This window comes from Maudiozyma barnettii (assembly GCF_903064755.1).
Source record: "Maudiozyma barnettii strain CLIB 1767 genome assembly, contig: KABA2_08, whole genome shotgun sequence".
Taxonomy (NCBI): domain Eukaryota; kingdom Fungi; phylum Ascomycota; class Saccharomycetes; order Saccharomycetales; family Saccharomycetaceae; genus Maudiozyma; species Maudiozyma barnettii.
In genome coordinates this window covers 22295-35843 of record NW_024545245.1, presented here as the reverse complement: position 1 = coordinate 35843, position 13549 = coordinate 22295, and the positions used below count along the sequence as shown (strand labels likewise).

Here is a 13549-nt window from a genome sequence, read left to right as displayed (position 1 = left end):
ACAGAAATTATTTTATAATGATATATTCCTTAGTTATGATATTTTAAATATAACTGTTCAGTATATTTAAGTTAAATAAAGGTTGAGTAACAGTTCAATTGGTAAAGTATAATCATTTTAGGAACAAACATTTGCCTCTAGATAAAACTATCGTTTGGAAAGGTTCATCTTAAACATAATTTTTGATTACATTTTGATAAAATATATGTCATATACCTGGACAGTTTCAAACTGCAAGTCTCAGAAAATAAAAATTCAAAAAATGAAATCTCCGCGACGGGGAATTGAACCCCGATCTGGCACGCGACAAGCGCCCATTCTGACCATTAAACTATCACGGACTTTTTTATTGAATTTGTTGCAAAATAGTTAGATACTTGATATTAACTACATTTTAAATTTTACATTCCAGTTTTGTACTGTTTCTAGAATTATTCGTGGAACTTGTTGAAATGTAGCGGTAGTACTAAAAAGGCTAACATTAGCTTAACCTATCTGAAGGAGAAGGTAGCTAATATAAGTAGAATTTGACAGAAATTATGTGGAATTGAGATATCTAAAATGTCCAAATAAGAATGAAGAATTACGTAATAATTAGGCAATAACATTCCCATTTGTCAGAAATTAAGAGTAATATGCACAACACTTAATTTCAATAGGTAAAGAAATACCTTTAAGCACAGTTATTATGAAGCGTGTTAAAATATGAAACAAAATATGTGGCAACATGAAACAAAGTTAATCGCATTATGAAACAAACATAATTCGAACCTCAATTGAGATTAGAATAAAAAATATATAAAGACAAAGAATTCTGAACTTGCATTCGAAGTTAGATTCTATTTGTTCTATAAATTATATATAATATAAAGAGACTGATCGATTATCGTATTAAAAAATGTCCGAATTAAATAAAGTAAAGCTTGAAGAGACTAATAGAGGCAAACACTCTATCTCAGATTCTCTACACCATTAATTAGTAATTTATTACCTAATAATTTCATTATGTAAAAATTAGGTAATAATGGTTTTTACTTAATAATTCTGATGGGAAAATTGTAAATTAGACATCTTCTATTTAACTGAACAAATTTTATTATATTACAAAATCAACTTATAGTCGTCTGATCTTTTTATATCTTCTATAAAAATATATAAAGTAAATTATGGAAACAATTATATTCATAAATGAAATATTGTTCCATTTTGAGCTGAAGCAGACATACTGTGGTTAGACTTATATTCGTTCATTATTAAAGGTGTTAGGTATAGAGGTGAATGGTGTAGCTTAAGTTTTAATGTTAGGTAAGCAAAATATAATTGTTATCTTTCTCTTATATTTGTAAGTGATTTTTTATATTATATATAATTTATAGAACGAATAGAATCTAACTCAGAATGTAAGTTCAGAATTCTCTGTCTTTATATATCATTTATTTTATCGAAGTTTCGTTTCTTCTTATTACCTAAACGATTGTTTCCTAAACGATTGTTAAGTAGTAAACTGATTACCTAAACGATTGTCAAGTAATTGATTTGTTACCTAAACGATTGTTGGTTAAACGATCGATAAGTAATGAACTTATTTTCTAAACGATTATGGCCTAAACGACTATTACCTAATAAAATGTTTATTTCTTATTAGGACATCTTAGATATCTTGATTTCACATAATTTCTGTCATACTTTATATATTTTTATATAAGATATAAAAAATCAGACGACTATAAGTTGATTTTGTAATATAATAAAATTTGTTCAGTTAAATAGAAGATGTCTAATATTCAATTTTCCCATCATTATTTGAATTAATTTCGGACATTTTATAATACGATAATTGACAGAAATTATGTGGAATCAAGATATCTAAAATGTCTTAATAAGAATGAAAGATTACGTAATAATTAGGTAATATCTTGTTAAGAAAGAATTAGAAAAACTGATTGTTGAGAAAATAAATAATCACTTACAAATAAACGAAAAGTATAACATATGCACTTTGCTTTCTTAACATACATTGTCAAGCTAATACCTACATGTCTCTACCTGCCACTATATAAAATGAATGAAACTAGAACTAACTCTACTATGCCTGCTTCAGCTCAGTTACCTTGATTAGTAGAGTATTATTACCCATTGGGTTTTTTACTACAATATGCTACTTCTGTATTATAGTTTTCTTGCTTTCACCTTCTGGCTGTTCGTGTAACTGCAAACTACCTGAGTCATTCTACGAAAATGTCGAATGTATGTAAAATTCCCACATCTTTAATACCCTTTTTGATTATTATCCAACAATCACATTGCACAGCTTTATGTGACATTCCAGCTTTACCTCATCTGTCACCTCTTTTTTCGGTACGGCCGCATGAAAGGAGGGCGACGATGTTTTACTTGACTAAAATTGAAATTCATTCAATACCTCTTGGAACGACTCAAGATTACCTAGTTGCGTTAAACAGTACCCTAGAACAATACGAATAAGTATGAAAAGTTACAAGAATCTGGTACTGTTTCGAGTTTTAGCAAAACAACTTTTAAACTAGATATTGTCTTGAAAGAAATACCTTCTGAAGTTTTATTTTGCCAAGATGAACAAGCCAATTGCTACGGTTACTCTCTTGCAGAACACAGTAAAAAGGAAGTAAACATACTAGTCACAAAGTAAAATATTTTTGTTTATTTAGATAATGTATATGATTTCACTAAATAAATTTAGTTTTACCCTTTCCTTTTTTCCAATAATACAGAATTCGATTTGCACTTACCCATTGCATCATAAGGTTGAGTTATATAGGTGATTCCGCTGGAACGTAAGAGATTCCTATGGGAGTAAGGTGAAATATACTACCTGTTTTTGTCTAATGGTACTAGGAAAAAAGTTTCATTGTACAAAGTTATATAACTATTTTTTACCTACTATCATTATCAAAAGTTACGATAGATATTAGTTTCTAAATATGTATTTTTTTGGTCTAAAAATGGAAGGGATATTTCAAAGTACTCCATTCATAAGTTATATCTTTAAGCAACATAAAAATTTTCTTGAAAAACTATACTAAAATAAGTATACTAAAACGTCTATTCTTAATATGAAAATTTCTATTAATTCGTCTTTTGTCGAAAACAATTTGTTGTTTAATGCTGCTGCTGTCGATTATACAGAAATCGATTTAAATATTCTACTAAATATTATTACTTTAACGAGTACATTTATTACCTGTTCTGCTGCTCCATTGAGTGGGTTTGCCCCTGGGTCATGTATTTTTAATACTTTGGCCTTTATTTCAAGTTTAATGTTAAACATACTTGTTGGTATGGATAATTCATTACCAGAAGGTGGCTCTGTTGGAGATTTATTCACTAAGATCGGCGATGAACTTAGTTCCAAACTGGGGGATTACGAGACTCCCTTGTTTAAGAATACTATTAAAAAAATGGGTTCATTTGGTGATATTTTCAAATATGAGATTACGCAGGATGGACTTAGATGTGTTTCTGTTCAAATTGACAAATTAGGTAGTAATATCTTACCTGGAGTTAGAGAACGTGTCTGTATTACCCCAGTTGGTCTAGAACTGATTACCAAACCACATAAAGTATCATTTAAGAGTATGGGCAGTGAATTAAGATAAAAATTGAACAGTAAGGAAGATAAAGGTTATACTAAAAAAGTAGCCAATGCTTATGCTAAATACGGAACATTAGGTTCAATTATTATCGATAAACTTAGTGAGTTACACAATAATTTTTCTGCAAGTCAATTGTCTCGTGAAAACACAAGAGTTTCAGTCAATTTAGAACACGCAGTGAGTTAATGTTTGAGATCACTTCGAAGTTAATTTGAATGTCTTTATTTTATTTTATGTTAATCTTTTTTCTTTATTAGAAATACCACATCCTATATATAATCATAACATTATCTACACACACATCAATTATAATGAAAACATTTTCTTTCTTTCACTGTCTAATGATAAAACATTGGAAAAGTTCCAAATAATTACTAATAGCGCTCTACTAATTAAAGGATTCATAATAATGAAGATACATTATTATACATATTCAAAATACAATAGTAAATAATTATACTGAAAGAGAATTAAAATACATATTTTTATTCTTATAATTTTACTTAATTTTGAAAAAAATAATATTTATCGGAATACCTTTATATATATAGTGTTTTTTTAATCTTTATTTTTGAAGAAAATAGATTGAATTATTGTTTAATAGAATTAATGAGAATGCGAACGTATGTTTTATGAGTTTTTTTTTGAATAATGATGATGATGATGATGATAATAATAATAATGCAAATAAGTTTTAGACTAAAGTGAGAAAAAAATTAAAAATGGGACCAAGAAAAAAACGGGAGATGGATGATCAATACATTTTTGCATTAAGTTCATTCCCATCTTCATCATAATATCTATCTTCGTTTAGTAGCAAATCATTGGACCTAGTAACATTATTCGATCCCGATAATGAGCCATCCATATTCAAATTGTTTTTATTGTTCCTCGATGTTGAATCTAAAGAGTTTCCACTACCACTACTATTACTATGAGTCATATCCAAATCATTATTACGTAACTGATGTGACAATCCACGTACCGCTTCATCGTCGTCGTCGATATCATTATCATGAGCTAACGTTCCTAATGGTTCATTAGTTTCATAGTCGTCATCATCTTGATTCTTACCTATCATATTATGCCAAGCTTTAGTAACTTTATTAGTACGATATGCCGTGACAACATTACCATTAGAGTCAATGAAGTCTGTCTTTTTAGATCTAATACAGAATAAGTAGAGGATAACCAAAATACCTATGATTAAAGGCACACCGATACCGACTACACAACCAATGACAATATTTTTATTTTTTTTTGAAAGACCTTTATTATGATCAGTATTCTTTGAACCTGCGGTGGCGGTAGATGAATATGTGACTGTCGTATAATGGTTCGAAAGAATAGTCTTACCATGTATAATACTTGTTACTGTGCTACCATAATCATTTGTATCAGAGGATGAAGAAGATGTTATTCTTGAAGAGGAAGACGACGACGAAGTGGTAGAGGATGATGACGAAGAGGGTGATGTGGAGGAAGAAGTGGAATCTGATGAAGCAGGAGAAGAGGAACGTATGGAGCTGTCGCTAGAGGATGATAGTGCTGATGAAGATGTGGAAGAGGATGCACGAGTGGAAGAGTTACTCATCATTGAAGGTAAGTTTTGATTACGAGTAGAACTGGATGATACAATGAAAGTAGCAGCACTTGAGGATAACGAGGATAAAGAGGATGAAAGAAATGAGGAAGTTTGTGATTCAGAAAGACTAGAGAGGGGACTACTTTCAGTAGAACTTGAATAGGATCCATCCAAACTCGAATCTAGAGCAGAAGAAGGTGATAATGATGATAATGATGATGATGCCGAAGAAGAGGACGATAATAGACCTGTATCTTCAACGGTAGAATTATTATTATTATTATTATTATTATTATTTGAATTATTATCACCATCAGCTACAACATCTTGTGACCATACTCTTGGGGTATATGCTGATAAAAGAAGAAAAGGTATTATTAGAGACGGTAGCATTATTATAATACGATAACTTAATGGAAAGTACTATATAAATATGTCTTTTATTAGATGAAGGAGACGAAAAGTTGTGATAAGTAGAGATGAAGCAGAACGGTTAGGAGTCAATAAATGTTGTAGAAGACCAAATAAAATAAAATAATGTATCACTTATTAATATTATTATAATTATATCTAGTAACTCAATTAATTGTATTATATGTAGAAAATCAAATCAAACTAATTTTTTTTTTTTTAAAAAAGAGATAACAAAGAGTTAATAGATGAATAATAAAATCTTGATGATCTGATTTTGAAATATCGACGATATATAAGATTCTCTGTAAAATGGAAGATAAAAAAAAGATAAAAAAAAACGACAAAGAAAAAAGAGTGAATAATCCTGGACCTTTCTTTCTATTGAAATTTTTTTCTTGAAACAGAGATGAAATGAAAGCGTTATAACAACTAATAACTTTGACTAGTTTCTGTTGTCGGTGTGAGAGATCTGTCTATCTTCAGCGTAACAATTTGATTCAAGTGTGTTGTTGTCGGTGTGAGAGAGGATGAGGAAAGCAATCAAGAAAAGAGGTACCAACCGGGTGTTACTTCAAGCCTACAAATATGGATAGACAGACAGACAGAGGGAAAGAGATCAAAAATGGAGAAGCAAGGATCACCGTTGAACGGTACGCAACGCCAGTAGAAGGGAGCACTGTATGTGTTCGACCCAACCTTCAACCTCCCCCATCAACATCAACATCAACAACTTCATCAACATCCTCTATGCTCTGCGATCATCGAAAAGCTGAAACTGAAACTGAGACTGAGACTGAAAGTGAAAAATAAATTGATAGACTCTCTTTCTTCTCCGGGCATAGTGCTTGCCACTAAATTTAACTCGATCAAGTAAATGAACACAGAGAGTAGTTGCTTTAGTTGTACGGTACATTCTGTGGACATTGCTCAAATCCACCGCCAGTTATAAATAATTTTTGAAAAATTTTGTACGTTTTTTGGCGTCTCGCGTTTCTCGCTCTCGCTCTCTGCTGCGACTGGGAATTCAATGGCAATTTTTAAAAATAGATTCTTCTCTTGGTGCGAAAGCCTCTTTTCGCCTCGTTTTGCTCTGGGTTTGGTTTCTTTGAGGCTCTCGATGGGAAGTAGGGCTGGGACCTAGGGTTGCCAGGGGAGATGGAGAACCGGATTTTGATTCCTGTACACAGAGAGATATATTGCATACTGGTGATGTTACATATAAATACATTATAAAGCTTTTATTTACATCGTTACAGTTTACTTACGCTTCTTGTTCTTCTTTTTATTGTTCTTCTTCTTGTTCTTCTTATTGTTGCTGCCGGTGGTGGACGTTGTGTTGATGGCTGGAGCGTCCTCAGTGGATGCGGTTTCACTTGGGGCCTGTTCCTCGCCAAAGTCGTCACCGTCATCATCGTTGGCGTCGCCGTCGTTATTCTTGTTTTCCTCTACTGTTGAGTCTGTGGATTCTGTAATTTTATCATCAACTGTAGCAGGCTCGTCTGGGTTGACTTCTTCAGTTGTAACTGGCTCTTCTGTATTTGATTCCTCAACTACAGGTTCCTCGATCTCTGTTGGCTCTTCAATAACTGGCTCTTCCTTTGTAACAAGCTCATCGGTAATCGGTTCCTCGACTGTAAGCTGCTCAATAGCTGGTTCCGCAACTGTAGTTGGCTCCTCGGTAATAGGTTCCTCAGCAGTAGGCTCGACAACAACTGGCTCTTCTGTAATTGGCTCTTCCTCAGTGGCAGGTTCAGTAACAACAGGTTCTTCCATAATTGGTTCTTCCTCAGTGGCAGGTTCAGTAACAACAGGTTCTTCCATAATTGGTTCTTCCTCAGTGGCAGGTTCAGTAACAACAGGTTCTTCCATAATTGGTTCTTCNGTAGCAATTGGTTCTTCAGTAGCAATTGGTTCTTCAGTAGCAATTGGTTCTTCAGTAGCAATTGGTTCTTCAGTAGCAATTGGTTCTTCAGTAGCAATTGGTTCTTCAGTAGCAATTGGTTCTTCAGTAGCAATTGGTTCTTCAGTAGCAATTGGTTCTTCAGTAGCAATTGGTTCTTCAGTAGCAATTGGTTCTTCAGTAGCAATTGGTTCTTCAGTAGCAATTGGTTCTTCAGTAGCAATTGGTTCTTCAGTAGCAATTGGTTCTTCAGTAGCAATTGGTTCTTCAGTAGCAATTGGTTCTTCAGTAGCAATTGGTTCTTCAGTAGCAATTGGTTCTTCAGTAGCAATTGGTTCTTCTGCAACTGGCTCTTCAATTGTAACCTGCTCATTGATCTTTCTCGCACCGGCGGGTGGGAAAGTATAAGATTTCAATATAGATTGGTCTGCATCCAAATAAAACCCTCTGACACTCACAATTCTCTTCTCAACTTCACAAGCTCTAATCCATTCGGGCCTTACAATAGGGATGTTATTTTTCTTTGCTCTCAATAAATCTTCATCCTTATCATTATCTAAATCGTTACAAATGAAGTGAGTAGTGTCGATGGCAACGTGATTTTGTAATGGTCTTGCACCTACATTTTCCAAGCAATCTTTAATTTGAGTCTCTGTAATATTTAGATTATCCTCAAGAGGACCCAAACATACTGTAATACCAGACATATCTGTCATCTTATGAGTATGTAATTCAATCACTTCGGACCAATATTGACCAGATGTGGTAATCAACCGAAGTTGGAAAGTATATTGGGTGTCCACTGATAAACCTGATATCTTAGTTGTAGTAACTTTGAATGGATTAGGGATAACTGTGGAACGAATACCTTGTCTATATAGAATCAACGATTTTAATCTGGCAGATCCCAGTTCCAGCTGACCCCATTCTAAGACACAACTTGTTTGTGTGACATTTACTACTTTCAAAACTGGTGCCTTAGGTTTGTGAGTACCATATTTTTCAAGAATGGTCTCTTGGATTTGTTGAAATTTCGTTCTTTCTTTCTTCTCTTCTTCATCATTTTGGGAAATATTCAACTTAACAATCGAGCCAGCTTTAACATTCTCTGGTAGCAACATAGTTGGAAATTCAATGACATGATGATTCTTGGTAGTTAACAGCGCCAACGAGGCGTCCAGCTTACCGACCGTCAATAACACTTCAACGTCAGACATATCTCCTTTTTCGAATAACGTTCAATATATATCGAATTATTTACTTAGAAACACAGAAAATAATAGATCTATATGATCTAAAGATGATATGATATTCAACAATTGGTAACTATATATTTCACCCCTTCAAGTCTTTTTCTTCCTGTTCTGATTGGAATTTATTGTTCTCTCTGTGTCCCTTTCTCTATCATTTCCTTTACAAAGCTAAATTTATGCTCGAGCGGACAGATAAACACGCCTTGCTTTACCTCGTACTTTATGATTTCCAAACTGAAATAGATAATTAAATTATTTCAAGAAGTATATTAACAGATGACAAGTTCATACTACGGGGACTTCATCAAAATCTCAGGAACCTGGACCAGAATAGATCTATATATATATATATATTTGGATTCACATTATTAGACATACAGTTCTTAAAGATGGAGAACGTAATATTTGTGTGCCCCCAGAAATTCTTGGTTTCTCAACCAGATTGGAGGAGTGATACAGAATTGGCAGGGTATATTCCAATACTAAAAGCAGATTTGCAGAAACTAGAGAATTCATTGCAAAAAATCATAGATAAAAATAAAGTGAATTCCATAAATGATGATGTAAATATGCCTGGAGGTTTAATAGACTCTGGTTCCAAAGGTTCTGAGATAACAAAGTCTACCATCAAACCCGGTCAACAATCAGAAAAGAATAAGAACGAATCTAAATCGGATTTGAAATACCAACCCATAAAACAGTTTCTTCCAATATCTTTGAAGCAACAATTACATACGATTTCTATAGCTGGGTTTAAGTCGAGTCTAAACAAAACAAGCATTGATAAATTTCTAGCTCACGTAATGGAACTCACTCTTGATCATCTTACGGACTCCCAACGTGAAAAGTTTATAAAACATCAACTTATTGAATCCTGGAGTCATATTTTTTCAACAGCTATTTCAGAACAAACGATTTTTGTTCGTTTTAATGTCGATTTAGTGATATATCCACAAGTTGTGTTATTTTTAAGCGATCTATTTTCAGACATATTAAAGGTTAAATATGATTCGAACGTTAAGACATATATTGAGGAGGAACTTAAAAAAAATAGCATATCTGAATTTTTTGTGAGTGGTGAAGATCGTGAAAAGTTATCTGTTTTAATAAAGGAGGCTAATGTAAACCCCAGCAATATGGAAAACGACGGTGGTAATGAAATATCCAGTGAGTATCAGATAGATCTGAATACTTTAAACGATATTCCTCGGGATGCATTGGATCAGTTGTGTAAAGATATTATCGAGTTTAGAACGAGAGTGGTTACAATTGAAAAGGAGAAAAATCGTCAAGAAATTTACAATGAAAGAGAAAGACAGAGGTCACATATGATGAAAATGTTTGATAAAATAAAGATGAACAATACTGTAACCGATATTAAAAGAAAGGATGAAAAGGATGATAATGAAGATATTCTAATTGATGATTTTGAAGAAATCGTTGAACATGAAAAACAAGAAGCTGAAAAAAGGTATGAGGAGCTTCTAATCGTGTTGAACAGGAAAATAGAACCTGAGCTTCGTAAAAATTACTCTGATTTACAAAAAGCCAATAACTACGAAAAATATTTAATGGAAAACAAATCATTGAATAAAAAGGAAATTTCCAACCTTGGTAGTGACGAGTTATATGATAACCATAGATCATTTAAAGAGTTGGAAGAACAAGATGATAAGGAAGATAGAGAGAAGGTCGGCGATAATGTGAACATGCCTGTTTCTACAGCGACAAAGGCTGCCACCTCAAATGAAGAATCCAAATCTGTCGGTGGAAATGCAGAAGAGGAAGATAGTACTATCATTAATATTAAATTTGCATTTAATAAGGCAATTGATAATTCTGTTAAAGATAAACCAGAAGAAATAGAAATTGCAGAAAATGAAATTGATAGCAGCGAACAAATAGGTGAACCTAACTCAAATATGGAGGTTGCTGATATTCTACCTTTTACTGGAAATGATTTATCAAAACGTCTCGATGAATTAAGAACATCTAAATATGTTGATGAGCTGGTAAAGGAATACTTGGGTGTTTATGAGGATGAATTAGTGGATTATATTTTTGAAAATATTTCGGAGCATCGGAGCAGACAAGTTCTCTTAGATGACCTAAAAGAAACTTTTGATGAGGATGCTATTGTAATGGTGAATAATATTTGGAAAAGAAAAGAATTTATCAAGTAGATATTTGCATTATTTCATTTGAATGTATACAAAGGGTTATAAAAATATTAAATTATTTGTAAATTTGCAGGAAATTCACTCGAAGAAAGTATTTGGAATGCACTGAGTGAAGTTTGATCAACATGGATCATTCTTATAAATTTCAAAACAAGTGATGAGTTCCCTTTTATTGCTTGTGATATTACAAAAAAAGAGTTTTCCTGCTCTTTTACACGTTTTTTTGCAATTTTCGAGAATACTAAAGGAAACCTAAATTCAAGCTGTGATATCATTAGAGAAGCCATATACTCACTTAGATGAGATTTAAAAGAATCTAATTCTTTCTCTAAATCATTTGTTGAATGGAACGAAACGGATACTAGTAACTCTTCTATAAAATTTATTTTTGATGGCTGTTCCACGTTACAATCTTCCAGTCTTTCAGACTCTAAAAGGTCGTTAATCCTACTTTGAGTCCAAAGTTGACACTCTAACTGAATTCTAATATCCCTCTCTACGGTAATATCATTATAATTATTGAAATATATCGACTCCCAGAATTCTTTTTTTTTGTCCAGTTGTATCATAATAATTTGTAATTCTTTGTCCGTTAACCGTTGGTTATTATACTCTATGTGGATGAGGAGCTGTAACAAATAAAAAAATAATGTAACGTTAGTATATAGGATACTTTCTTAAAAGGTACATGTGAAATTATATCAGAAATATTCATACTGTAATTTTTTTTTTAGATGTTGGTGGAAGAAAGAGCCACTGATCGTCGGTTGCCAATTGTTCAGCGGCTATTGCAAATTTCACTTGAGTGCTCCATTTAGAAACAGTTACACTCTCAGAAGGAAATGTTTTAATGGTCTTTATATATTGAGAACAGAAGGACAAGTATTGTGTCATAACTTTTCAATGATATTATCAAACCGTTTAGTTATACCTTTTGGTCAGGCATACCATAACCCTGTATTAACTGATAGGTTAAAATATAAGTTAGCCGCTAAATAATTTTTATACAGACCGCGGTAAGACGTGGCATAAAATATAGAGGGTTCAAGATGGGACAATCTCTCAAAATAACAAGAATGAATAATTACTCCTCAAATTTTATTATTAAAGGAGTTGAACTGAAGAGTTTTTTGCAATTTGTTTAATAAAATACATAAGGTATACTTCTGTTTAACACTTGGAATACAGATTTGAATAAAATTTATGTGGTATCTGGAACCAGAAACTCATAAATAAAATAGTAAACCGACGTAACAGGCTGATTATAAAACAATATGTAGTATAGTAGATATTATCATTATTCTAACAATTAATATTTTAGTGGTTTTCTAATGTTCTAATTATCACTTTTGTTTTTTTGTTTATTTCGATAGCTCCTTACAAGTATCCCCAATTAGAGACGAATTGCAACAAAATATAAAAATTAGAGAATTTTCTATAAACTCCCTTTAATTTTACATCCTTATAAATATTAAGGAATAAGATACGTATTTCGACACTTGAATAGTTTGACATTTGTACATGATATACATTCCTCTCATTTAGAAAGGGGAGGAACAATTACGATCTAAAGGGATGTAATCGGTACGGACCATATACAATATTCAGTATAACAAATATATATTCCCTAGGTCTCAAAGTTAAATGAGTTATAGATATAGATATAAGTATATAAATAAACAACTATAAAGTAATGATAATATACCCAGTTAGCAAATTATATGATTCTCTTATAATATGAATGACGGCTGATGAAACTTTCCACTTGCGTCTCAATAGGAGTTACCCTGACTATACAGACTTTAAACTCGTCATAGTCTGAACCAACCGACTTGCCAAGGTTCTGGTGAGCGGAGTTTTTTACGTTACGACGAGGAAATTTTTTACCTTGAGGACCTTATTCACACAAGTTCTAAGAAGTTGCTCACCACTTTAATCTATATCTGAAGAGACATTAGGTCAACTATTTTCTTTTATGTTAGACTTAATTGGCTCGATACCAGTTATGGCGTTGGCATGGGGGTGCAATCATCGATGGCGGCCTCTTTTAAAGACGACGAATGTCATTCTTTGTATCGCAAACATAAAAGGAGCTCATTTTAAGTTGTATTCGCTGTCAACGAGGTAGTTTCCTTCATAATTGGTCGATAATTTCTTCATTATCTGCACCAAACTCTTGGTCCAGTTTGATTAAACGCTTGTATCCCAACATTGTTTTTTAAAGTCAGACGTTTTCTTACTGAGGAATATTTAACTCCAGAATGTGTTTCTTAACTTTTTGGAGTATTTCTTCTTATAGTTTACTTTGCTTCTTGTTAGTAATCTAATTGCAGAAGTTGCTGAATTGTTGGTCACTTCTAGACCTTTATCTTCGATACTCGAGTTAATTATTTTTAATAGCATTTTTTTTGGAGCTGGAGATATCTCTACTTCTGGTGACAATTCAATGATATTGTCGAATTGATGATGTTTTAAGAATTCATCTAATGCTATTATCCACTTCAGATACTCTTTTAAACAGTTCAATTTGGCTTTAAATGGAAGTTGCTCCTTATTTTTGTAGTAAGTAATGATTCCTCCATCAA

The 13549-nt window shown here is 32.6% G+C and overlaps 4 protein-coding genes and 1 non-coding gene across 5 annotated transcripts, besides 1 other annotated feature; 2 read left to right on the top strand and 3 right to left on the bottom strand.

Moving 5' to 3' along the window:
* Positions 1-269: 269 nt before the first annotated feature.
* KABA2_08S00440 lies at positions 270-341 on the bottom strand. The gene has a single exon. It is a non-coding gene; the product is annotated as a tRNA-Asp (tRNA).
* A 2751-nt stretch (positions 342-3092) lies between these two features.
* On the top strand, positions 3093-3635 carry KABA2_08S00418 (uncharacterized protein; the record flags this gene model as incomplete). Its single annotated transcript, XM_041551887.1, has 1 exon — positions 3093-3635. One exon carries the CDS (start codon positions 3093-3095, stop codon positions 3633-3635), a length of 543 nt encoding a protein of 180 aa, XP_041407821.1.
* Positions 3636-4386: 751 nt separating this feature from the next.
* On the bottom strand, positions 4387-5610 carry MID2 (Mid2p; the record flags this gene model as incomplete). The annotated part of the gene is made up of 1 exon (XM_041551886.1): positions 4387-5610. One exon carries the CDS (start codon positions 5608-5610, stop codon positions 4387-4389), a length of 1224 nt encoding a protein of 407 aa, XP_041407820.1.
* A 1278-nt stretch (positions 5611-6888) lies between these two features.
* Positions 6889-8748: a sequence feature (KABA2_08S00374).
* A 425-nt stretch (positions 8749-9173) lies between these two features.
* Positions 9174-10967, top strand: SNU71 (Snu71p; the record flags this gene model as incomplete). The annotated part of the gene is made up of 1 exon (XM_041551885.1): positions 9174-10967. One exon carries the CDS (start codon positions 9174-9176, stop codon positions 10965-10967), a length of 1794 nt encoding a protein of 597 aa, XP_041407819.1.
* Positions 10968-11014: 47 nt separating this feature from the next.
* REC102 (Rec102p) lies at positions 11015-11858 on the bottom strand (the record flags this gene model as incomplete). Its single annotated transcript, XM_041551884.1, has 2 exons — positions 11015-11593; positions 11682-11858. 2 exons carry the CDS (start codon positions 11856-11858, stop codon positions 11015-11017), a joined length of 756 nt encoding a protein of 251 aa, XP_041407818.1.
* Between the last annotated feature and the right edge of the window lie 1691 nt (positions 11859-13549).